This window comes from Pristis pectinata, chromosome 10, assembly GCF_009764475.1.
Source record: "Pristis pectinata isolate sPriPec2 chromosome 10, sPriPec2.1.pri, whole genome shotgun sequence".
Lineage (NCBI taxonomy): Eukaryota > Metazoa > Chordata > Chondrichthyes > Rhinopristiformes > Pristidae > Pristis > Pristis pectinata.
Window position 1 is genome coordinate 20,270,636 of NC_067414.1, and position 27,960 is coordinate 20,298,595.

Genomic DNA, 27,960 nt, shown 5'->3' on the forward strand with positions numbered 1-27,960 from the left:
GGACAAAATGTTGGCACAACATTGTGGGCTGAAGGGCCTGTACTGTGCTGTAATGTTCTATGTTCTATAAATACAGTAAGTTAGTAAAAAGGAAAACGGAGTGCAGAATATAGTGTTGCAGTTATAAAGAGAGTGCAGTGTAGGTAGACAAAGTGCAAGGGCCAGGAAAAAGTATCTTTGGAGATCGAGTTCATCTTTTGGCATACGAGCGTCTGATAACAGCGGGATATAAGCTGTCCTTGAGCCTGGTGGTACATGCTCTCAAGCTATACACCTTGATCAAAAGAATCTCTAGCTGTTAACATTTCTGTAAAACTGAAGTATCCAAAGTGAGCAAGTTGTCTTCAAATTTATTCAGTTACTATGATTAAAAACTATTAGTCCCACTTGGTCTCTAGAAAATGTGCAGCATTTATGCTAATTTTAAAAATTGGTGACATAGTTGATGCCGTAACTGATCTGACCTGTTGACAAAATTCTTGCAATGCAAAATGATTGCACTTGTGCTCTTGCATTCTATGAATTAAAAAAAACTAATTATAATTTCAAGGTATTCAGCTGTGGAACTTTTGGAACAGCTGCCCTTTAGGTAGTGAAGCCATTTTGATGAAGATGTTCTATTTCGATAGTTTGTGAAATGTTGGGCAACTTTTTTGTTTTGGTTGAATATGAACTGTGCATGTTGCGAACTGTGCATGTTGCAAACTGTGCATTGCTTATTGCCTACAGAGAATATTTTCATAGATGGGTGCTGGAAGAGCACTAATTTATTATGATGTTGCATTCGGTGTATAGTGGAGCATTCAAGGAAAGAATATGTGTGAATATTAGAGGTTAAATCAGTCATTAGTGGGAAGTAGTACACAGTTTTTCCGACATATCTGCCATTCCTGCTGACAAACCAAAATGTGCGTTTTCTCATTAAAAGTGCAAACATTTGTCTTGGGCCTTTTATTCTGCAGGATAAATATTTTCCATTTCACCCAAATTGCAGGTGACTTTAGGTAGCAGTAACTCTTTTCTGTCCTATCTAAGGTTTCAGTAAAGTGTTGGTTTCTTTAATTTATAATACATTGTAATATAAGCCAATCTGACAGTTTTCATGTATCCCTGCAGTCTAAATAACTTCTTTACTGTTTCTTCTGTTTATTGACTGTGAGTAAAATGATTTTGAGTTTTGAGCAATCCTATCTCCTTACTAATGAGCTTTTGAATTCAACTTGGAGAACATGTAGGGAAACGGAAGAATAAATGGTGGTTAGGGTCCTTTCCTGCCATAGAAGGAACATTGGTTGCCAGATTTGTCACACTACATTGAGAACCGTGAAACAGCAGAACATGTTGCAGTTAGCCTTGTTATTTCAGCTACATCACAATTACAGTGAAAACCCAGAATGACTTGTTGCCGTGGTAAAGTCCAAACCGCGTATCTTATGTTTGTGGTTTTTGTTGCTGCAATGTTGGTTGCAATTTAATCTGCCAACTTATTCTGCTTATTTATGCTTGCTGTAAAGTACAGTAATTTTGTGCTTTTTTTTGGTCATTAGTTTTTTTCTAATCTTTGCAATGGCAACATTAATTTACAAATAACTCGAAGGGCTGCTTACAAATTTTGCAGCCTTGGAATTTTTAGATCAGTTTTGAAAGACAACAGATCATTGTGCTATTAAAAATCTCTCCTTCAGGTTATTGAGCTCTAAGAGGTTGTGGAAAGGATTGAATAATTTGCATTGCTGAAATTATAAGGAAGTGACAGTCATAGTCATATAGCATGGAAACAGGCCCTTTGGCCCAACTGGCCCATGCCAACCAAGACACTCATCTAAGTTTGTCCAGTTGCTCACATTTGGCCACAGTTACAATAGACAATGACATTTCTAGCACAATTATTAAATGCAGTGAAGCTGTGCATGTACTTTTGTTTCGAAAAGGAAAGGTGGTTTGAAGTTTCGGGTTTAACCTTTGAACTGCAAAAAGAAACATGGTGTCTGCATTTTGTGCTTGCCACAGAGCTAGATTTTCAGTGCCTGGGAAACTCATTTAGATCAGATGAATTAATGCATTGATTTTTTTTATGCTGCACAATTAGCACATGCTTAACTTTTCAGTAAATGTGCACCTCTTGAAAATAGTTGTTGACATTGGATTCGTTGAACTCTAGATGTCAGCTAGTATTTTTCATTGGAGTCAAGTTATTGTTTCAAGACTTTGACTTGAGCACAGAGTTGTAAATGGATGCAGCTCTAGGGGAGTACTACATTGTCAAAGTTGCCATCTAAGTCTCACGTTTTTATTTAATGATCTGTCAGACTTTTTTTGCAGACCTTTTGTCTCAAATTTTTCATCGGTAAATTTTAAAAAAAACATTTGAAATGAGAGTAACCCATTTTTGCCAAATCTTGCAAATAGGAACTCTGTTACACATGGACTCAGTTCTTCAGTGCCATGCCAAATGCTCCTTCTCCATATTGAGTGATTGTGGGTCTGGAATTCCCAGGAATTGGTGGGGATGGCGAGACTTTTTCCAGACGTTTTGAGAACTACCTGGAATCTTTTCCTTTGTCACCTGATAATCTCTTGTTAGAGCTTGGAGTACACTGTCTCTTTTGTGAAAGTTGTTTCAGTCAAAGAACATGGCTGGCCCAATGGAGTATCTGAATGTCATTAGAGCTCAAACAAGGATATTGTCCTGGGAGAGGGCACCAAAGTTGCTTCTCTTTTCCTGCTAGTGGACTTGGATTTCATAGAAAGAACATTGGTGTTATCTCTTCAGTACTTTGAAGTCCATGCTTTCAAAAGTCTGTTTCAGAAGGTCAGGGACAATTGATTCCTGGTAGACCATAAGTTTTGTGCTGGATTTGAGGTCTTGATCTTCAACACACTTACTCGCTGACTTCTTCCAGCAGATTGTTGCAGCAGGTTGATAGCGAACTTTGAGGATGTAGAGTGCAAGGCCTATTCTCTTTATATGCTTCAATGAACGTAAACAGTGACATGAAGCTCGCCCCTGCACATGTACATATGCTGCAGTTTGATGACTGAGGTTGAAGTGTACTTGGTTCTGGAGTGGACGTACTATGGATTGAACAGTTTCTCACTGGTCCTGTGGGTTAACTCTAGTATGGCAGGAAGCTTGTTGGAGGTAAGGTTGTCATGTAAAAGATTAGCAAAATTGATAAAGTAATAACTCAGCCCTGTTTTACATCGGTCTGCACTGAGACTGGGTCTGTGTGGGTTTTTGGCTTGGATCACAGCTTGCATGTCAACAAGAAGCAAATGTAGGCTAGAGATGAATTTCTGTGGGCAACTAATTATGAGGAAGAAGCTCCATGGTCTATCTTGATTGACAGTCAAAGGCTTTGGTGAGGTTGAAAATAATGTATAATTTGCTGCTACCTCCATTTTTCCTGGAGATGACCCATAGTGAAGATCATGTCTATAGTACATCTGGATAGGCAGAATCCACACTGTGATACAGGAAGCAGGATATTTTGCCACTGGGAGGAGGCAGTTGAGGAGGACCCTGGCAATAACTAACTGGAGACTTGTTAGATTTGTCTTCATTCTTGGTCTCTGAGGTCCCTCTTCTCAGCTGAATATGTACTGAAGCACTTCCTGTTTCTCTGTTCTTGCCTCTCTGGGGTTGGGTCTTCAGTGGATGTTGTGATGTTAGAGTTTCCAGAACACCTGCGCTTGCCCACTAACTATTCTTTTGTGATAAGGTGAGATGCAATACCAATTTTTGACAGTAGAGAGCAGTTAAAGGCCAACTCAGTTTCCCATCTGTGTGTTCATCTGAATGAAGGTAAAATAATGTGTAACAATTTTAGAAGAGCAGGAAGCTTTTGTCTCTTACCTAATACTGCATCCTCAAAACAGCAAGTAGATCTTGCTGTTTGGCAGAACTTAGTGTAAATTATTGCACACTTTTAACCATGGGGGTAAAGGGATCAGGCTGAAGATTTGGTTACTTCTTGCTATTTCAACTAAAGGTAGCCATCCAGGCTGTCTTGATAATTTATAGTGTATAAGATTTAAAAGTTAATTTTGGTGGTAGGCAGTCTTTTGAGTTGGAATCTCTGAGAATGCTAAAAATAAACTTGATATCACAGTCAATGTTTTAAAAAAAAATTACACTGAAGCAGGTGGGAGGTGGCAGAAAAATGCAAAATCCAAACTTTTAAGGAAAAGGATTTTAACTTTTGGTGTTCATTTGAGTTGATCTGTATTTGCATGACATCAAAGCTTTGATTCAGAATCAGATTTATTATCACTGACATATGACGTGAAATTTGTTTTGCGGCAGCAGCACAGTGCAAAGACACAAAATCTATAAATTAAATACTGCAATAAAAAAGTTATGTAGATTCTTTTGCATGTTGGTGGGTATTGATAAGAGGCTTTTATTCTAGTATGCTGATTAAAGAACTTGCTGCACTTGGTGATATCTTATCACAATGAAGAAAGTATATCTACATTTTAAAAAAAAATTGAAAGGATCTTCAGCACATAGAGATCCAGTGTTGGAAGAGGCAGTGTCAATGTTATTTTATCCTGACCCTTCTTTCCCTTCCGACTCTGCTAATGGTGAGGAAGCTAACTCCTTGGGGAAAAGCAACTACCTTTTTCTGGTTGGGATTGCAGAATGAGATAGAGGAAGAACATGAGAATATAATTAAGATTTTATTGGGACTTATCCCTTAGCAGCCAACACTGTTCCCAGACCCATCTTGCCTCCCTTATTTGATTACATGCTCTCTCTACCTTTGCTATCAGATTCCATCATCTACAACCCTTTTGTTACCTCCACCTTTCACCCAGCCTCTGTTGCTATTTCCACTCTTCCCTGCTCCATTTGCCTTTCACCGCATCTCACCTGGATCCATCTATTGCTTGTTGGCTTTTGCTCCACCTCTTTCCCTCACCTCTGCTATACCAGCCATCTCAGCTCCTTCAGTCGAGATCACAAGACAAGGGAGCAGAAGCAGGCCATTCGGCCCATCGAGTCTGCTCCAAGGAAAAGGGAAAAAGAAATGGGGTGGGGAAAAAAAAAACTATTCTAATCCCATTTTCCAGCCTTATCCCCATGTCCCTTGATACCCTGACTATTTAGATATCTGTCTATCTCCTCCTTGAACACCCCCACTGATCTGGCCTCCACTGCTGTGCGTGGCAAGGAGTTCCACAATTTCACCACCCTCTGGGTAAAGAAATTTCTCCTCATCTCTGTCTTAAAACTGTACCCTCTAATTCTAAGATTGTGCCCTCTGGTCCTGGACTCGCCCACCAAGGGAAACAGCCTAGCCACATCTACTCTATCCTTTCCGGTCAACATTTTAAATGTCGCTACGAGGTCCCCTCTCATCCTTCTGTACTCCAGTGAGTACAGTCCAAGAGCCGACAAACGCTCATCATACGTAAGCCCTTTCATTCCCGGAATCATTCTCGTAAATGAAGGGTCTCAACCCGAAACATTGATTGGCCATCTCCCTCTATAACTGCTGCCTGACCCACTGAATTCCTCCAGCAGTTTTTTTTGTCTCACAGCTTATTTACCCAGTCTACCCTAGACAGCAGCTCCCTCATACCATTATAATTGCCCTTATTTAAATTGAAGGCACTTGTTATGGACCTATGGTGTTCACCTTCAAACTACATTTGGAATTCTATCACATTGTGGTCACCACCACCTAGGGAATCTTTAACCACAAGATCCGTTATTAATCCTTCATTACAAAAGACTAAATCTAAAATAGAGTACTACAGCACGAAAAGAAACAGGCCCTTTGGCCCGTCTAGTCCATGTTGGCCTGGTTTTCTGCCTAGTCCCATCTACCTACACCCAGACCATAGCCCTCCATACCTCCCTCATCCATGCACCTATCCAAACTTCTCTTAAATGTTGCATTTGAACCTGCATCGACCACTTCTGCTGGCAGCGCTTTCCACACTCGCACCACCCTCTGAATGAGGAAGTTCCCCCTCAGATTCCCCTTAAATATTTCACCTTTAACACTAAACCTATGACCTCTAGTTCTAGTCTCACGGAACCTGAGGGGAAAACGCCTGCATGCATTCATCCTATCTATACCCCTCATAATTTTGTATACCTCTCTAAGATCTCCCCTAATTCTCCTGCACTCCAGGGAATAAAGTCCTAACCTATTCAACCTTTCCCTATAACTTGGGTTCTCCAGTCCTGGCAACATCCTTGTAAATTTTCTTTGCACTCTTTCAAGCTTACTGATATCTTTCCTGTAGGTAGGTGACCAGAACTGCACACTACTCCAAATTCGACCTCGCCAACATCTTGTACAACTTCAACATGACATCGCAACTCCTGTACTCAATGCCCTGATTTATGAAGACCAATGTGCCAAAAGCTCTCTTGACAACCCTATCTACCTATGATGCCACCTTCAAGGAATTATGGATGTATTCCTAGGTCCATTTTTTTGTTCTACAGCACGCTTCAGTGCCCTACTGTTCAATATACAAGTCTTACCCTGGTTTGTCCTCCCAAAGTGCATCACCTCACACTTGTCTGCATTAAATTCCATCTGCCATTTTTCAGTCCATTTTCCCAGCTGGTCCAGATCACTTTGCAAGCTTTTGATGGCTTTCCTCTCTGTCCTCTATGCCCCCAATCTCGATGTCATCTGTAAATTTGTGATCCAGTTTACCATATTATCATCGAAGTCATTAATATAGATGATAAGCAAAACAGGCCAGCACCAATCCCTGCGGCACACCACTAGTCACAGGTCTCCCGTCATCTACTACCACTCTCTGGCTTCTCCCGCTAAGCCAGTGTTGAATCCAATTGACTACTTCATCCTGAATTCTAAGTGACTTAACTTTCTGGACCAGCCTCCCATGAGGGACTTTGTCAAAGGCCATGTAGACAGCATCCACCACCTTCCCTTGATCAACCTTCCTGGTAACCTCCTTAAAACTCTAAGATTGGTTAGACGTGACCTGCCACGCACAAAGCTATGTTGACTATCCCTAATCAGGCCCTGCCTATCCAAATACTTGTATATCCCATCCCTCAGAATACCTTCCAAATATTTACCTATGACTGACGTCAGCTCACCGGCCTATAATTTCCTGGTTTATTCTTGGAGCATTTCTTAAACAACGGAACAAGATTAGTTATCTTCCAGCCCTCTGGCACCTCACCCATGGCTAAGGATGTTGTAAGTATCTCTGCCAGGGCCCCTGCAATTTCTGCACTAGTCTACCACAAGGTCTGAGGGGGCACCTTGTCGGGCCCTGGGGATTTATCCATACTAATTTGCCTCAAGACAGCAAGCACCTCCTCTTCCGTAATCTGGATATGGCCCATGACCTCACTACTCTTTTTCCTCAGTTCTATAGACTGTGTCTGTCTCGCGAGTAAATACAGATGCAAAAAGTTCATTTAAAATCTCCCCCATCTGTTTTGGTTCCATGCATAGATGACCAAGCTGATCTTCAGGAGGACCAATTTTGTCCCTTACTATCCTTTTGCTCTTAATATAGCTGTAGAAACCCTTGAGATTCTCTTTCACTTTGTCTGCCAGAGCAACCTCATGTCCTCTTTTTGCCCTCCTGATTTCTCTCTTAAGTATTCTCTTGCATTTCTTGTACTCAAGCACCTCATTTGATCTAAACTGCCTATACCTGATATGCACATCCTTTTTCTTTACCAGGGCCTCAATATCCTTTGATAACTAAGATTCCTTAAACCTGTTAGTCTAGCCTTTTATCCTAACAGGAACATACAGATTCTGTACCCTCAATATTTTACTTTTGAAGTCCTCCCACTTACCAAGCATTACTTTGCCGGAAAACAACCTATCCCAATGCATGCCTGCCAGATCCCTTCTGATACCCTCAAAATTGGCCTTCCTCCAGTTTAGAATCTATGACCAGTCCTATCCTTCTCCATAATTACCTTGAAGCTAATGGAATAACCCATTCTCAGGTAGGATCCACAAAGTACTGCTCTAAAAAGCAACCTCTAATGCACTCCACAAATTCTTCTACAATTCGCTTAACTGTTTGGTTTGTCCAATCGATATATTGATTAAAGTATTTGTGGATCCCTTTAAATGTTCCCTTGATACTTCTCCATTTATGCTCTGACATATTGAGAGGTCACATTTTGGCAGTCTGTAGACTACCACCTTTGTCTTCCTTCCCCTACTATTCTTGATTTCAACCCAAACTGATGCCATGTCACTATCCACTGTCTTTATATCATGACTCAGCACTGCTCCGGTATCCTTCCTTGATTAACAATGTTCTTCCTCTTTTCCCTTCTGGCCTATTGAAACAGTGTTCCTACAGGAATATTGGATACCCAGTCCTGGTTGCTTGCTGTGCTGTACTGAACTGAAAATGTGGATTGTCTTCCCAAATGGCATAAGGATTTTAAGTTTTGGTCATCTTGTATCTTTCAAGTTATCTTGTATCTTTCAAGTTATCTTGTATCTTTCAAGTTATCTTGTATCTTTCAAGTTATCTTGTATGAGGTGACCAGAGTTCAGTGTAGATGAATCATTTTGTCTACAAAGAGATAATGTGGAAATACAACAATGTGTTCCAAAAATTATATTCCTACATAGTTCTAGATTTGTAACTGATACATACAAATAGAAAGAAAGATGGAAGTGCAATGATGGATGCAGATAGAAACTATTTACAGGTGACAATAGGGAGGAAACGTTTTGTTCAAGTTTACTTGAGCATTAAATTGCTTTGAACTTTAGTAAGTGTGCTCTAAGAGTAGTATATAATTCATCATTTAGGATAAGATGGCTTTTAGAGAATTAAGAGCAGGGAGGTAACTTATTGGATCAAATCAAGGGTGATAGAGGATTTTGCCTGCATGCCTCAATTTCAAGTTTCTCTGTTCTCCAATCCTGGATGAATGGAAATGTATTTCCTTGACCTTCCTTTATATTGCCGAAAAGCTGACATTTCCAGTGATCATGAATGGATCACGATGGACTATGTTTTGTATTACTTCAGAAATGAGAACCATTACTGGTGAGAAGCAGAACTGTATTAAAATAGGAGGGTTGTAAGAGGAATTGAGATGTAGGATCATGGTAGTTGGGGATTTCTGTTCTTCCCCCCCCACCCCCCCCTTGCAAAAAACATTAATGGGGATCACCTTGGTTTGAAAGAGGTGGAATTTTTTTAAGTGCATCTAGGAGACCTTTTTGATATAGTACTTAGGCCTATGATAGAAGGATAATACTGAACCTAATCTGAGAGAAGGTAGATGGACAAGTAGTTGAAGTGTTGGTGAGAGAGCATTTTGGAGATATTGAGTGTCTATTTGCAGGTAGATCTACATCCAACAGTTGGAATCATTCAGAATAAGTGGAATTGTGGGCCAATGTGTTCCCATAAGGGTGAAATGTTAAGGACAGCGATTCCAAGGAATCTTGGATATCAAGGACATAGAGAGGGCTGAATAGATGGAGGGGAAGGAAGCATATGGTAGATATGGAGAACCTGAAAATGGGAGAGGTCCTTCAGGAACATAAAGTGTAGAGGGGTACGTGTGTGTGTGTATTTTATATAAAACAAAAAAATAGGGCAAAAAAGGGGCACAAAATATCACTGGCAGACAAAATTAAGGAAAATTTCAAAGCACTTCTTAATTATCCTGCCTGCTATACCCCACTTGGTTTATTATGCTGGCAATCCTTGCATGTGTTTCCATGCAATCAGGTTTTATAACACACCTTGTAAATTAATTAAAACCTAACTTACAATTATTTCATGAATAATATAATTAGGGGGTTAAAACTATTTTGAGTAAAGTTACCAATAAGAACATACACAATGAAAATGTGTACAAAAATTACTTTTAATTCAACAAATTTAATTAAAGTACCTACTCTTTAAGTGAGTATGTACCTATGCTCATTTTGTAAATTTACTTGATCTCAATGTTAAAATGCTTCAGAATACACTACTTTTGAATCTGGTGTAATTTTTATCTCCAACTCTGGAGCAACCAATATTATAGCTGACCATGGGTAAAGCACTAAGTTTCAAGATTAAGACCAACAACTTTTAGTTGTCCTTGCACCTTGTAAATGGTCATAGCAAAACTAAATTGAAGTTGCTAGAATTGAAAAGCTAGATCAGATGGGGTAATTGGTATCTGACCAATGAAGATATTTTTCACAACAGCATTATCCATCACGTTGTAGTCTCAATAGTGTGTAGTAATTTTTGAACTCATAATCCTGTGTTGTTGTATCATATTGGTGAATCTAAATTCCTAGTAGCATTCAAGCTCCTTTTAATTCAAGATAATATGATGGCACACCAGGTGGTGACAAAGTTTAAAAATTCAACAGGAAGGTGTACATCCTCATCAATGTCTATTACACTGTCAATAGATTTATTTCGTAAAGGTTGTCTGGGAAGCTTCAAAAGAAGATTCATGGCCTGCAACGAGTCAGCTTTTGGTGCTGAAATTGCTCTTTCATGCAACCATTAGTAATTCAAATAGTGTTGAATGACTATTTGGGGGAAAACTGCTTGCATCAGATCACGAAGTTGATGTGATAATTAGCTCTCATTTTTCATTGGAATCACCCCTGTTGAGTCTTCGTGCTTAATTTTCCCCATTTCCTAATATGAGTAAATTCAAAGCAAATTCTCTTGCAGATGGATCGCCTGTCAAGTAGTTTTCAAGTGTATTTGGTGAACATTTCCCCACACACATATAATGCTTTAATACAGGCTTTCAGTTTGTCTGCTGCAGTACCTCATGGAATTGTAACGCTTGACACAAATCTCCAGTAGCACTCAAGGAACACCACATATTAAATTTATTAGTCTAAGATCGTGCAACGTTCAGTCTATTGCTTCAATGGCTGCTTTGTGAGCCATTATACATTCATCCCTGGCAAGTTTACTATCTTTTAGAATTTTTTTCTTGTTTGCAGTTTCCCAATGTTATATGTTCGAGTCTACATTTTGTCAAATTTTAAAAGCCACGTGTAGTCTTCTTCCTCCTTCCTCCCCCACCCCATCCACATTACTTCGTCATTGCAAACAGCCTGTGTAATAGAATCTAAGGTATTTCTTTGCTATCCCACTAAACTTGGTTCTTTCTCTCAGATATATTCTAACTGGTTTAAATTGTAGTTGGTCTTCTGCAGAATTTCAGTGCACAAATTTTCAGTTTCTTTCTGGTTTGGATAGATTAAAAGTATTTGGGTCAGGTCCATCCAAATATTTAGTACCTCAAAAATTTGAAGAAAAAAATCCCATCAATTTTCAGTGGGGGAGGTTAGGTCCCCTTTCAGCTATGGAGAGCCTCCTATGAGGGGTTTACAAAAAACTAATAGTAAAGTGCACATCATTATGCTAAACCTAACTTGCATGCAAAATTTCAGATCCTATCTGGATGTGTAAGCATCCTGTCTGGATGTATCACGGCTTGGTACGGGCAACTGCTCTGCCCAGGACCACAAGAAACTGCAGAGACTTGTGGACACAGCCCAGTGCATCACAGACACCAGCCTCCTCTCCTTGGACTCTGGCTTTACCTCTCGCTGTCCTGGTGAAGCAGCCAGCATAATCAAAGACCCCACCCACCCGGCTCATTCTCTCTTCTCTCTTCTCTCCTCTTCCATTGGGTAGAAGATACAGGAGCTTGAGGGCACGTACCACCAGACTTAAGGACAGCTTCTACCCCACTGTGATAAGACTATTGAACAGTTCCCTTATACAATGAGATGGACTCTGACCTCACGATCTACCTTGTTGTGACCTTGCACCTTATTGTACTGCATTTTCTCTGTAGCTGTGACACTTTACTCTGTATTGTTATTGTTTTTACCTGTACTACATCAATGCACTCTGTACTAATTCAATGTAGCTGCACTGTTTAATGAATTGACATATATGATCGATATGCAAGACAAGTTTTTCACTGTACCTCGGTATAAGTGACAATAATAAACAAGTACCAATTTCTAGGTTGTATCGTTATTGAGCTATGTGTGGGTCACATGGACATTCTATTTTAGGAACATAGAAAACCTTATAGCACAATTCAGGCCGTTCGGCCCACAAAGCTATGCCGAACGTGTCCCTACCCGAGAAATTACTAGGCTTGCCCATAGCCCTCTAATTTTCTCATCTCCATGTACTTATCCAACAGTCTCTTAAAAGACCCTATCGTATCCGCCTCCACCACCGTTGCTGGCAGCCCATTCCACACACTACTCTCTGAATAAAAAAAACTTACCCCTGACATCTCCTCTATACCTACTCCCCAGCACCTTAAACCTATGTCCTCTTGTGGCCACCATTTCAGCCCTGGGGAAAAGCCTCTGACTATCCACCTGATCAATGCCTCTCATCTTGTATACCTCTATCAGGTCCCCCCTCATCCTCCTTTGCTCCAAGGAGAAAAGGCCAAGTTCCCTCAACCTGCTTTCATAAGGCATGCTCTGCATTCCAGGCAGCATCCTTGTAAATCTCCTCTGCACCCTCTCTATGGCTTCTACATCCTTCCTGTAGTGAGGCGACCAGAACTGAGCACAGTACTCCAAGTGGGGTCTGACCAGGGTCCTATATAGCTGCAACAATACCTCCCGGCTCCTAAGTTCAATTTCCCAATTGATGAAGGACAATACACCATATGCCGCCTTAACCACAGAGTCAACCTACGCAGCCACTTTGAGCATCCTATGGACTTGGACTCCAAAATCCCTCTGATCCTCCACACTGCCAACAGTCCTACCGTTAAGACTACATTCTGCCATCATATTTGACCTACCAAAATGAACCACTTCACACTTATCTGGGTTAAACTGCATCTGCCATTTCTCAGCCCAACTTTGCATCCTATCTATGTCCCGCTGTAACCTCTGACAGCCCTCTATACTATCCACAACACATCCAACCTTTGTGTCATCCACAAACTTACTAACCCATCCCTCCACTTTCTCATTCAGGTCGTTTGTAAAAATCACAAAGAGTAAGGGTCCCAGTACAGATCCCTGAGGTACACCACTGATCACCGACCTCCATGCAGAATACAACCCTTCCACAACCACTCTTTGCCTTCTGTGGGCCAGCCAATTCTGGATCCACATTGCAATGTCCCCTTGGATCCCATGCCTCCTTACTTTCTCAATAAGCCTTGCATGGGGTACCTTATCAAACTCTTTGCTGAAATCCATATACATTACATCTAGTGATCTTCCTTCATCAATGTGTTTAGTCACATCCTCAAAAAATTCAATCAGGTTTGTAAGGCAGGACCTGCCCTTGACAAAGCCATGCTGACTATTCCTGATCATATTATACCTCTCCAAATGTTCATAAATCCTGCCTCTCAGGATCTTCTCCATCAGCTTACCAACCAATGAGGTAAGACTCATTGGTCTATAATTTCCTGGGCTATCTCTACTCCCTTTCTTGAATAAGGGAACAACATGTGCAACCCTCCAATCTTCTGGAACATCTCCTGTCTCCATCGATGAGGCAAAGATCATCGTCAGAGGTTCCGCAATCTCCTCCCTCACCTCCCACAGCAGCCTGGGGTACATCCCATCTGGCCCCGGCAACTTATCCAACTCGATGCTTTCCAAAGGTTTCAGCACTTCCTCTTTCCTAATATCTACATGCTCAAGCTTTTCAGCCTGCTACAAGTCCACACTACAATCCCCCAGATCTTTTTCTGTAGTGAATACTGATGTCAAGTATTCATTAATACCTCCACTATTTCTTCCAGATCCATACACACTTTCCCACTGCTGCACTTGATAGGCCCTATTCTTTTGCATCTTATCCTCTTGCTCCTCACATACTTATAGAATGCCTGAATCCTGCCTGCCAAGGCCCCCTCCTGGCTGTCCTAATTTCCTTCTTAAGTTCCTTCCTGTTAGCCTTATACTCTTCCAGATCTCTAATATTACCTAGCTCTCTGTACATCTTGTAAGCTTTTCTTTTCCTTTTGACTAGATTTATTATAGCCTTTGTACACCACGGTTCCTCTATTCTCTCATGACTCCCCTGTCCCATTGGAACATGCCTATTGTAGAACTGCACACAAATATCCCCTGAATATTTGCAACATTTCTTCCGTACTTTTCCCTGAGAACATCTGTTCCCAATTTAATCTTCCAACTTCCTGCCTGAGAGCCTCATAATTCCCTTTACTCCAAGTAAATGCTTTTCTAATCTGTCTGTTCCTATCTCTCTCCAGTGCTATCGTAAAGGAGATAGAATTATGATCACTCATCAAAATGCTCACCCACTGAGAGGTCTGACACCTGACCAGGTTCACTTCCCAATACCAAATCAAGCACAGCCTCTCCTCTTGTAGGCCTATCTACATATTGTGTCAAGAATCCTTCCTGAACACACTTAACAAACTCCACCCCATCCAAACCCCTCACTGTCTGGAGATGCCAATCGATGTTTGGGAAATTAAAATCTCCCATCACAACAACTCTGTTATTATCACACCTTTCTAGGATCTGCTTCCCTATCTGCTCCTCAATATCCCTGCTACTATTACTTTTATATTTTCTTTTTGGATAAGGGCAAGAGGGTAACCAGAGAAAGTAGGGACTATTAAGATCCATAGGGTTAATCTGTGTGTGGAGCTAGAGGACATAGGTGAGGTCTTAAATGAATCTGTATTCACCAAGGAGGAGGGTACTCATTGTACTTGGAGATTTCAGGGAGGGGGATGGTAAAATTCTAGAGCATGTTATCATCTTAAAAAGTAATAAGTATTAGATGTCAAGGGTTGCTTGAGGGTGGATCAATCCCCAGGACCAGATCAAATGTATCTGAGGTTTCTGTGGGAAGTGAGGATGAGTTTACTGGGGCCCTGACTTTTAAATCTTTGCTGCCCCACAAGTAAGGTCCCAGATTACTGGAGGACATCAAATGTTGCACTTTATTCACAGTGGTGCTGTTAGTAGAGCTGCTGCCACACCATGTGGAGTTTGCATATCCTCTCTATGACTGCATGGGTTCCCTCCAAGTGTTCCAGTTTCTTCCCACATCCTAAAAAGTGTTAATGTGTTAATTGGCCATTATAAATTGCCCCTAGTATGTACGCGAGTGGTAGAATCTGTGGGAGGATTTTTTATTTACAAAAAAAGGGTAATTGATGGTCGGCCTTTACTCAGTGGGCTGAAGGACCTGTTTCTGTACTGTATCTTCCAGTGACTCAAAGGGAAGCAGGGACAAGCCAAGTAATTGCAGACTGTGAGTCTAATGTCAGTGTTGGGGAATATATTGGAAATATTTGAGGGATTGGATTAATGATCACTTGGAAAGGCAGGGATTAATCAAATGCTCAGCATGATTTTGTTGGGGAGGCCCTGTTTGACTAATTTGACTGAATTTTTTGAAGTCATAATAAAATTTTTACTGATTGGGACAAAACATTTGTCAACCACATGAACTTCACTTGGGCATTTGACAAGTTCCCATATGGGGAAACTGGTCTATAAGGTTATAACTTGGGATTCAAAGCAAATGGGGTTCAAAATTGGCTTGATGATAGGAGGGTTCTGGTGTTTGTAGATGGTTATTTTTGTGATTGAAGTCTGACCAGTGGTGTACCACAGGGACTGGTGCTGGGACCCTTAGTGTTCATTATGCATTTACAATTTGGATACGAATGTTAGGAGGTGTGATTAGTAATTTTGCAAATGACGTGAAAATTAGTGTTGACAGTGAGGATTGTCTTGGTCTGTAGGACAATATTGAGCAGCTGGCAAGGTGGGCAGAGGGAATTTAATCCTGATATGTGCAAGGAGATGCAGTTTGGGATGATGAATTAGGGTAGGGTATATACCATGAATGTTAGGACTCTTGGGAGTATTAAGAAACAGAGGATCCTAAGGATCCCTGAAGGTGGCAGATACTTGAAAATTAAAACTGCAGATGCTGGAAATCTGAAATTAAAAACAAAAATCAGAGAATGCTAGAAATATTCAGGTCAGGCTGCATTTGTGAGAAGAGAAACAGCTGACGTTTTGGGTCAAAAATGCTTGACTAATTAGACTCAAACATGAGACGTAGCTAGACCAATGTGTTGTTAAATACTACATGCAGTTGTAGTCGCCACCCAATGTGAAGGACATGATTGTACTGGAGAGGGTGCAGAGGAGATTCACCAGGGTACTGCTGGTGTGCTGTGTTTCAATTACAAGGAGAGATAGGATAGGCTGGGTTTGTTTACCTCAGAGTGGAGGAAGTTGAGGGTGGACTCGATAGATGTTCACAAAATTATGAGGGTTATAATGGAAAACTTTCCCCATTGTAGAGGTGTCTTAAACTAGAGGGGATCTAATGAAGACTTTTTTTTTACCCAGGGGTAGTTGGAAATTTGAACACACTGTCCTAGAGAATGGTGGAGGCAGGTACTCAAACACTTAAATATCTAGGCGAGCCCATGAATCACCAAGGTGTAGAAGGCTACGGATCAAGTGATGGTAAATAGGATTGGTATAGACAAGTACCTGGTGGTTGGCATAGACATGGATGCCATAAAGGGAATGTGTTTATGCTCTGACTCAATCCACTAATGGACACAATGAGAGCCCAGAATGTACAGTTATATTTGTCTCAAATTTTCTCATGAAATCAAGTTTGTCAGTTATAGAGTCTATGCCGGGGCCCTTTGGTCCCCGATGTCTGTGCTGATCATGATGCCAGTTTAAACTAATCCCATCTGCCTGTACATGGTCTATATCCCTCCATCCCTGCCTGTTCATGTGCCTGTCTTTCGTATCTGCTTCCGCCACCTCCCCTGGCAGCGCGTTCCAGGCATCTACCATTCTCTGTTTTTCAAAAAAATAATTTGCGTTGCAACTCTCCTTTGAACTTCCTCCCTCTCGCCTTAAAATCTATGCCTTCTAGTGTTACATACCAGCAACAAAAGAAACACACCGAGTCATGTATAAGTGTTAGAAACTATTTTATTAGTAACCACTTATGATAATAAGAAAAGTAAAAATGTTAGATATTAAACATTAACCCCAAAACTCAACTGGAAGTGTGTGCATGGCAAATTCCCAAACTCCAAGTCCAGGAATAGTTCTCAAAGTTCAGTTCAGCAAGTCACAAGGTGAAACATGAGCAAAGGCTTTTGCAAAACCTCCGTTGACTGAAGAGAAAATGTAGAGAGAGAATAGAGAGAAATTACGAAATCCAAATGTTCCATGATGGAACCCATACGACACCTCAATCACTGATGATCTCCACTGCTTTGTTCTGAAGTATCTGCGACTCTGAAAGGCATTCGAGACGTGGCCATCCACAGAAATACTTCTGTCCCTCTACAGGTTAACGACAAAGTGGACTCCACTGGATTACTCCAAAAATCCATATGTGGATTGTAGTGACAGACACAATTATTGTTCTTCATCCATCGATACAGAGACCAGCAGTCAGTGTCTCTCTCTCACTCTCTCTCTTTCAGAATCACTGAGCAAATGTCAGCATGTTGTTATCTTCTGCTGTTGTGATGTCGCCACACACACACACACACACACACACACACACACACACACACACACACACACACACACTACTGCACTATGTCTTAAAGGGACATTCACCAAATAGCAACCTAATCCGTAACACTAGTATTTGGAATTGGTTAATTATTGTCACATGTACTGAGGTACAATGAAACTGTTTTTGACATTTCCACCCTGGGGGAAAAAGTATCTACCCTTTCTATGCCCCTCATAATTTTATCAGATATCAAGTCACCCTTCAACCTCTGCTCCAGATGAACCAATCCAATTTTTTCTGACCTCTCCTTGTAGCTAATACTCTCTGATACGGGTAACATTTTGGTGAACCTCTTCTGAACCCTCTTCAAAGCCGCCACATCTTTCCTGTAATAGGGTGACCAGAACTGCATACAATACTCCAAATGTGGCCTATTCAAAGTTTTATACAGCTGCAACATGACCTCCCAACTTTTATACTCAATGCCCTAACCAATAAGGCAAGTACACCACCCTATCTACTTGTGTTGTCACTTTCAGGGAGTTTGCACTTGCTCCCCAAGATCCCTCTGTACATCAATGTTCCTAGGGATCCTGCCATTTACTGTATACTTTCCTCTTGTCTTTGATCTTCCAAAGTGGAACACCTCACATTGTCCAGATTAAGCTCAGAGCATGGAGCAGTCCCATTTTCCCACAATGGGACTCTTTCATACCCATTAATTCCACCCTGCCTCCCCCCTCAAATAATATTGCCCCTAAATATAAGTGGATATACAGTAGCCTATTGAGCTAACAATTAGCATGTCTTTGGGAGAAAACTGGAGTACCTGGGGGGTGGGGGGGGGGGAACCAGGGATCTTCGTGTTATGTGGGGTTGCACTGAGGTCAGATTTGAATTTGGGTCACTGGAGCTGAAACACAGCTGCATTACCCACAGTGCTGCTGTTCTGCCCAATGCATGATACTATAATCTTTAAAATTAGTCCCTTTTTAATTCTCTTAAACTGCATGTCTTTTAAGTTTTTTTTGGTGATTTGCAAAATTGAACCCATATTTTTAAGGGCACATCTGTCACAATTCTCTAATGTTAGTGTAAGCATTTAATTACTTAATATGATTTACATTTTTATTCTTTCTAACTGCATGATTTTATCCTTTGGTTTTTTACAGATGTACTACCTTTTTACTTTTTGACTTAGTCTGTCATTGATTCTATTTTTCCTGAACTAAAAATTTCCCCCATATTGGAAAATACCCATTGTGATTAACACTTGGCCAGACAAACTTGTTTCTTGGGTTTAGTTGTGTTGGTAACTCCCTTAAACACAACTCAAACTTTCACAAGTATAATAGCATAATAGACCAGTTTTTTTGTGCCGTTCTGGTCACCACACTATAGGAAGGATGCGATTGTGTTGGATAGAGTGCAGAGGAGGATGTTGCTTGGATTGGAGGACTTGGTTATGGGGAGAGATTGGATAGGTCGGGCTTGTTTTCCCTCGAGCTAAGGGGTGCTTGACAGAAGCATAAAGGTTGAGAGGGATAGATGGGTAGATAGCCAACATTTTTTTTCCCCTAGTGGGGGTATCAGAAACAAGAGTGCATTGGTTCAATGTAAGAAGTAGAAATCTGAGGGGCAAGTGTTTTAGAGAGTGATTGATATCTGGAATGTGCTGCCAGAGAAGATGGTGGAATCAGATACAATTAAGAGGCATTTAGACAGGCACTTAAATAGGAAAGGCATAGGCATAGAAAGATACAGTCCAAATGTGGGCAAATGGGATTAGTGTAGTTGACATGGAGGCTGAAGGGCCCATTTCTGTGCTATAGGACTTCAACTCTATATCCCCAGTTAAGGCAGTCCTAAGTACAGAACAGTTTGTTTTGTGTTGAATGTTCTCGTTCATGATTTGGCTCATAGTGAGGATAGGCAGCAACACCTCCGGCACGATTATTCTTGGTATTGGTATTGGTTTATTATTGTCACTTGTACCGAGGTACAGTGAAAAACTTGTCTTGCATACCAATCGTACAGGTCAATTCATTACACAGTGCAGTTACATTGAGTTAGTACAGAGTGCGTTAATGTAGTACAGGTAAAAACAATAACAGTACAGAGTAAGGTGTCACAGCTACAAAGAAAGTGCAGTGCAATAAGGTGCAAGGTCACAACAAGGTAGATCGTGAGGTCATAGTCCATCTCATTGTATAAGGGAACCGTTCAATAGTCTTATCACAGTGGGGTAGAAGCTGTCCTTAAGTCTGGTGGTACGTGCCCTCAGGCTCCTGTATCTTCTACCTGATGGAAGAGTAGAGAAGAGAGAATTCTCAACACTGGTGCCCCACAAGGCTGCGTCCTCATCCCTCTACTCTTCTCCCTATACACCCACGACTGTGTGGCCAGATTCTGCTCTAACTCCATCTACAAGTTTGCAGATGATACCACTGTTGTAGGCCGTATCTCAAACAGCGATGAGTCGGAGTACAGGAAGGAGATAGAGAGCTTAGTGAAATGGTGTCATGACAACAACCTTTCCCTCAATGTCAACAAAACAAAAGAGCTGGTCATTGACTTCAGGAAAGGGGGCGATGTACATGCACCTGTCTACATCAATGGCGCTGAGGTCGAGAGGATTGAGAGCTTCAAGTTCCTGGGTGTGAACATCACCAACAGCCTGTCCTGGTCAAATCACGTAGATGCCACAGCCAAGAAAGCTCACCAGTGCCTCTACTTCTTTAGGAGGCTAAAGAAATTTGGCTTGTCCCCTTTGACTCTCACCAACTTTTACTGATGCACCATAGAAAGCATCTTATCTGGATGTATCATGGCTTGGTAAGGCAACTGCTCTGCCCAGGACCGCAAGAAGCTGCAGAGAGTTGTGGACACAGCCCAGGGCATCATGGACACCAGCCTCCCTCCTTGGACTCTGTCTTTACCTCTCGTTGTCTTGGTATAGCAGCCAGCATAGTCAAAGACCTCACCCACCCGAGACATTCTCTCTTCTCTCCTCTTCCATTGGGTAGAAGATACAGGTGCCTGAGGGCACGTACCACCAGACTTAAGGACAGCGTCTACCCCACTGTGATAAGACTATTGAACGGTTCCCTTATACAATGAGATGGACTATGACCTCACGATCTACCTTGTTGTGACCTTGCACCTTATTGCACTGCACTTTCTCTGTAGCTGTGACACTTTACTCTCTACTGTTACTGTTTTTACCTGTACTATATCAATGCACTTTGTACTAACTCAATGTAACTGCACTGTGTAATGAATTGACCTGTACGATCGGTTTGTAAGACAAGCTTTTCACTGTACCTCGGTACAAGTGACAATAGTAAACCCATACCCATACCATACTTAGTAATTTTGCAATCCCCTTGCTATATTAATTACAAAGTCTTTTTTTGCTTTCTATCATGATTTTTTTCCCCTAGAGCATAGACACTTTAATTTCACATCAATATTCCAGTCTTTGGGTTTGCAGCATCTTTCTTATTTTTAAATAGAAACGTTTGAAGTAAATTAAGAAAAACAGCAATAGAAATTCCATTTGTGTGAAAAATCATATGAAGGTTTCATTTGACGTTTTTGTTATCCTTTTCCTGCAGGTCCAAGATGGGCTTCTTGGAATCTTGGTGTTTTTATTTGTATCCGGTGTGCGGGGATCCACCGTAATCTTGGTGTTCATATATCACGAGTGAAGTCTGTTAACTTGGATCAATGGACACCAGAACAAATACAGGTAAAAACTTTTAACTTTTAATTAACTTTTAATGTTGCTTTTCATATCCTGGTCTCATGAACTAATTTTTCAAATAACTCGAGTATAATTAATATCTTAAATAGTTGTCATACAGATTTTGTAGTTCTTTAACCAGCATGCAGTGAATTCATATTACTCCTATCGATAGATCCTTTCAGTGTCAGAAGGAAAATGGCCTCCATTTTTGCGGCAAGGAGAATAGCCTTGGAGTACGGAAGCAGGTCCTTCGGCCCACCACGTCCATGCTATATCCACCAATCCCTCACTAATCCCTTTTTATTCTCCTAGTGTTCCTATCAACTCCACCCTAGATTCTCCTGCTTACCTACACTAGAGACTGTTTACAGTGGCCATTTATCCTACCAACCCACATGACTTTGGTATGTGGGAGGAAATGGGGCACATGGAGGAAATGCGCATGGTCAAAGGAAGAACGTGCAAACTCCACACACCAAGCACCTGAGGTCAAGTTGCTGGTGCTTGAGGCAGCAGTTGTGCTAAGCTGCCCCGTATGCTGTTGAATCATGGCAAAATTAACCAATTCTCAAATGCAGTTTATAAATACAGTACACCCCCAGAGGGGTTATGTTCCCTCATGATTTCCCTTGATTTAAAAAAAATTAACTTTAGTGGTGTTTTGTATATTTTGTTGTTCTCAAATTCTGTAAGAGCGAATTTTTATTCCATATTTCAGTTTTGTTGGTAGCGACTTGTGAATTCCTTAAGGGTGAATTTCCATTACTGAATTGCTGTAATGCAGGGATACACTGTATAATTAATCTGGCAATGCTTAATCTATTGACCAACTAATTTTCAACGTGGTATATGGAGAATCTTTCTTGTTTTGGTTTAAACAGTTTGTATAATTGATGATTACTATTTGCATTTGAAATCAAAGCCCCATATCCAACAGAACTGACTCCCAAGAATCTAAAGCACTTAATCCTGTACCATCTCTTCAGCAACATGCTCATCTGCACCATCCTGTTTCTGTGCTCATTGATGCATGCACTGGTAATCTGGAAATTACTTCCATTTTGAGTTCCTGTTTTTTCATTTGTTCTGTAGCTCCTTGTGACTTGCACCCAGACCTCATCCTGCTATTTCATAGATTTTGACATGGACTGCGGCCTATGGTTGCTTGCCTTTCTCTCTCCATGCTCTGTAGTTACTGAGTGACAGCCTTGACCCTGGCATGTGCCAGGTAGCATTACTATTCTGGAATCATGCCTGTGGCTGGTCTTACCTCCTTCCCTTCCCCACCCCTTTCCCTTCCCCACTCCCCCAAAATAAAACTTGAATTCTGTCCTCTGTCCCCATGCAGTATGTCTGAGGCAACCATATGCTGCGGACTTAATTCTGGCCTATACTCCCTCAAGCCTTTCCTTGCCTTGCCTTTCAAGCCTTGCCTTTCCCACATTACACAAGATGTATATTCTATGGAAATTAGGAAGCCAGTCTTAGCTAGAACCAAATGGAATAAAATCTAACTATTTTGAGGTCAACACTTATTTATTATCAAACATATTTGTATGTTTTAATTAAATAATTGTAATTGTTTTAATTTACACCCCTCCCCAAATTCGTGCATTTCCCACAATTAACATTGTTCAACTCTGAAGTTGCACCAAAAATGTCACCAAAACCTTGGCACCATTTACTTAGTTCTAGTCATGTGTGATGAAACATTCTTGCCTGGATGGTTGCAGTTCAACAGCACTCAGGAAATTTGACTCCTCTCTACCAAAGGTTCAGTCCCTTTACCAATTATCCACTACGGCTATACTGTTCAGAATCTTCAAAATGCATTCCATCAAGTCATCAAGGCTACTTCAGCAATGACCTCTACTACTTGGAAGGACAGCACCAGATGTATGGGAGAACACCATCTACAAGGTTCCCTCCTAATTGTAACCCTCCTGACTTGGCAATCTATCACTATTCCTTTCACATTGGTAAATCTGAATCTTCGAATTCCCTGCCCAATGATAGTGTTAAGAGCAGCTTAAACAGATGGATGACAGCAGTTCAAAAAGTTGGCTCAACACCTCCTCGAGCAATGTGGGAATGGGCATTAAAATCCAAAACTAGGGGTCATTGATGTATAGTACTGATAAATACAGCAAAGAATATGGAGGGAGGGAGAATTGTTTGAGTATGTGATTAGAATTTGGGGGAAAAAAACTACCACAGGGTGTAGTTGAGGTGAATAGTGTGCAGGTATTTAAGTGCAAAATAGACGAATGTGAAGGAATAAGAATAAGCTGTTAAGGTTGGAGGAACGTCTGATGGATAAAAGCATTGATGATTGAGCTCAATATGCCCATCCTTGTTTTTGTGTTGCAGATTTAAAAGATTGTGAAATACAGGGTTGGGGAGTTGATTGCTGGCCTAGAGGAAATATTACAAGCTGCTTTTGGTTGGATTATACAGCATGGAAACAGGCCCTTCAGCCCACCTCGTCCAAGTTGACCAAGGTGCCAACCTGAACTAGCCCTGTTTGCCTGCGTTTGGCCCATATCCCTCAAACCCTTTCCTATCCATGAACCTGTTAAAATGTGTTTTTAAACGTTGTAACTGTACCCACCACACCCTGTGTGAGTGGGAAAATCTTGCCCCTCAGGTTCTCTTTAAATCTTTCCCCTCTCACCTTAAACCTGTATCTTCTAGTTTTAGACTCCCCTACCCTGGGAAAAAGACTGTAACCATCCACCAAACCTCTATAAGGTTATCCCTCAGCCTCCTTCACTTCAAGAAAAACAGGCCTGGCATATCCAGTGATCTAAATTTCTGAACCAGTCAATAACACAGGGCCTTGCAGGGGCCTTGCAAAAGTCTATGTTGATGATATCTACTGCCCAGCTCTTATCAATCCTATTGGTCATCTTTTCAAAAAAAAAACTCTATCAAATTCATGAGGCACTATTTCCCACACAAAAAGTCATGCTGACTATCCCTAGTCAGTCCTTGCCTTTCCAAATGCAGATGGATCCAATCTCAGAATTCCCTCCAGTAACTTTCCCATCATCGTTAGGCTCACTGGTCTGTAGTCCTCTGGCTTGTCCTTGCAGCCCTTCTTAAATACATAACATCAGCCATCCTTTACCAATAATTTCTTTTCTTTGTGTTCTGTTGCAGGAATAATTTTTTTTTATCTCTTCAGGTTCTGTCTCGTGTCCTTAATTTAAGTGAAACAATATGTCTATTATACTTTAAAATAAATATATTATAAACCTCCGATAATTAAGTATGCTAGATTTTGGTGCCAGACCAGCAGATTTTCCAGATTATTGGATGTTGTCCAATTGTAAAATACATCACATTTTATGTCTCTTTTTAAGTTACAGTATGATAAATTTCCAGTTCACTTAAGTTTAAAGGGAGCCAAAGTACCGGCAAGTCAGAAGTGGGCATGCAAACTTTAGCCAGATACCAAGCCATTGAGATCTCTGGTTGGATTGCAGATTATCAGAGTTTTACTGCTATGTAGTGTATCTGTGCATTGTGTCATAGTTCTGCTCCTGGGTAAATCAATTAAGGGAAATTTTATTTAGGAGATGAGAGCTTGTATCAGAGTTAATTAAACTAGAATGGTATAATCTTTTTCAAATACCCTCTTAATTTTGCAGTTTTGGTAAGGCTGAAATGTTCTTTTGGGGAGGTGGGGGTGGAATGCTACCCTGAATCCAGAACAGCTCATGGACAGTAATCAGATTTTGAAAGCAATTTATTTTCGAGAAATGCTGATCTTGTTAAGTTGTCCAAAAAAAATTGTGGAGGGGAGAGAGCTGGAGACTTCCATATTGCTCCCAATCTAGGGATCTTGTGCTTACTCTGGTGCCCTGACATTGTAGTGGGTCAGTGGTTGAACAATAAAGAAAAGATATCTTTATTAGTCACATGTACATCGAAACACACAGTGAAGTGCATCTTTTGCGTAGTGTGTTCTGGGGGCAGCCCGCAAGTGTTGCCATGCTTCCAGCACTAACGTAGCATGCCCACAACCTCCTAAAGTCTTTAGAATGTGGGAGGAAACAGGAGCACCCGGAGGAAACCCACGCAGACACAGGAGAACCTACAAACTCCTTACAGACCATGGCCAGAATTGAACCCGGGTCGCTAGCGCCGTAATAGTGTTACGCTAACCGCTATACTATAGCTTTGTGTGTAGCAGGATTACAAATTACCATACTCAAATTCAATGTGTGAAACGATTGTGCTTTACACTGATGGGGAAACTCGGTGGTGTGCTCCTTTAGATGGTACTTACAAGATCTCTGTGCGATGGTACATTGCAGGGTTGGATAGCCAGTGGGTCAGATATCCTTTATCTGGGAGCTTGTATGATATTAATGAATGGTTTTAAGGTCAGTTCTACCACTTTCATATTTGCAGTGTATTGTGAAAGAACAAGAAACTTTTGCCCAACCCAATGTATAGCATATTGATCTGATTGTACTAATCTGGAATATGCCTTGTCATCCATTAGGCTTTTTCAGTACATTGATAATATTCTCAGCCTTTACTAATAAAAAACATTAAAATATGGGTGTATTTATTTAAAATAAGATGGGTGTATTTAATATTGCAGCACAGTCTGCTCATTTTGGCTGGAGCAGATGTTTAAGAGAGTTGCTAACTGTTTGTTTCTGCTTCACAGTGTATGCAAGATATGGGAAACACCAAGGCTCAACTTCTGTATGAGGCAAACCTCCCTGAACATTTTCGGCGCCCTCAGACTGATCAGTATCCTTGTCTTTGTGTAGCGTGAGCTGATACCAAATATATAAAGAAGGAATTGAGAGGGTCTGGTCGGGATGTGAGAGGCATATATTTTCTATGGGTGCTGATTTTTCACAATCTGTTATTTGTATTTTGGTATTCTGTATTGTATTAATACAACAAGGGAACTGTCAAATGTATTTGAAAGATAATTCTATATCTTTAACCTTTTTGCTGTTATATTCTATAACAAGTACTTTAATCCCTGCCTAGATTTGCCTGCTTCATGCACTGAATTATTGAGCGGGGCAATAATACTAGGCTCTAGGTTTCTGCTGAACAATGCTTACTCGTAATGTACAAATTAACTGAACAAAGAATCTCAGGTTCAAATTTCCATCCTTTTCTGTTCACAGCATGCTGGGATTTTCTATTACTGCATTTGTAGTTTTTTTATGGTCTTGTAAATGCAACTGTTATTTTAGAAACCCAAGTGACGTATAAAATAAAATCAATGTTTAATGATTTGGCAAATAGTCTTGAGATCCAGTGAAAGTTTTCAGTTAACTTCTATTTTAATGTCCCTTTTGGGATTTTTGCAGCATAACCTAGTTAAAAGAATTGAAAAGTATATTCAGCACCTTTGATTCATTTGAATAACATTCAAATGGGCACTGTAAATTTACAATACCAATATCAGTGAAAATAAAATGCCTTTTACTGCTATGCAGTATTGGCGTGTGTGCTGGAAGGATCTTGTTTTTTCTTTTTAAAAGCACTTTTCTTTGTATCCTAAGCTCATGAGGCCTCGATGTAGCATTTAGTTTTTATTCTACATGGATGGCTTTAATAAGCAGTCACTTCAGCAATTTTTTTATGCTGTAAAAAAGACCTCTCAAATTAAACTTGGAATTATACACTGCATTAAAAAAAATCATAAAGCGTTTCTCCAGTAAATTGTTATTCTGAATTTATATGCTGTGATCATGAAGTCCTTACAATGAGTAGGGATGCAAATTGCAGATCAGGAGCTATATGGAGGGATATGGATCATGTGAAGGTCGATAGCTTTAGTTTAATTTGGTATCATGGACGGCACAGACATCGTGGGCTTGAAGTGCCTGTTCCTGTGCTGTACTATTCTACGTTCGTTATGTTTAGATGAATAATTAGGCAGTTGCTTCATCGATAATTTAAATGCGTACAATTGACTTAGCAGTTGCACTTATTTAATAATTTTATTCCACTTCATCCCACCTTGAGCCCTCTCCCCCAGTCTGTCCCAATCTGACACTGAAGGTTTTTTTTCGCCATTTGCAAAATTCAGATTTTAATTGTCTTCTCTTGCCTAAAGTAAATTTCTTTTAATTTTGAGTGCTTCTGCTACTGAAAGAAGAAATGTGTGATAAAATGGCTTAAAATTGTGTATTATTTGCAAAACTTTTGATGTCTCAATTCCCAAAAGATCGTCATTAGGATTTATTGCAATTTCTGCTTTTTATTATATGCTAAATCAGGCAATGTGTGTGGAAAGTTGGCATTTTGGCTTTGGATTGAGATTTTCCATGGAACTAAATTTCTGCAGAAACAGACAAGATAGTGAATTGCTTTTGTTAATTTCAGATAAAGAGTGTTTTGCATGATAGCTACAATTTGGATGTGTGGATGGGTTATACACAGCTGTTTTTTTGGCAGAATTAATGGGGAGCTGATATTTTGATTTGGAGCCTTGGAGTGCGATGATTTTCCTTTACAATGCACTGGCATGGAAACAGCAAAATGGGAAGTAAACTATGATGGGACAGTGGTAGCTTCTTCAAGGAGAAGAATATAAGAGCCAAGTGAAAACAAGTGGCATTACACAGCAATGAATTTGCACTTGAAGGTGTCATCATTGAGTCTTAGAATTATACAGTACAGAAACAGGCCCTTTGGCTCAACTCATCCAT

General features: G+C 40.6%; 1 protein-coding gene across 2 annotated transcripts in view; it reads left to right on the top strand.

Annotated features, from left to right (window-relative positions):
* The window catches only part of smap1 (small ArfGAP 1), a 107,599-nt gene that overhangs the window by 14,784 nt on the left and 64,855 nt on the right, over positions 1-27,960 (top strand). For both annotated transcript variants that reach the window (XM_052025201.1, XM_052025203.1), the window contains exons 2-3: positions 21,135-21,268; positions 25,950-26,035. In XM_052025201.1, the coding sequence (XP_051881161.1) occupies positions 21,135-21,268; positions 25,950-26,035 (220 nt within the window). The remainder of the gene's footprint in view (positions 1-21,134; positions 21,269-25,949; positions 26,036-27,960) is intronic.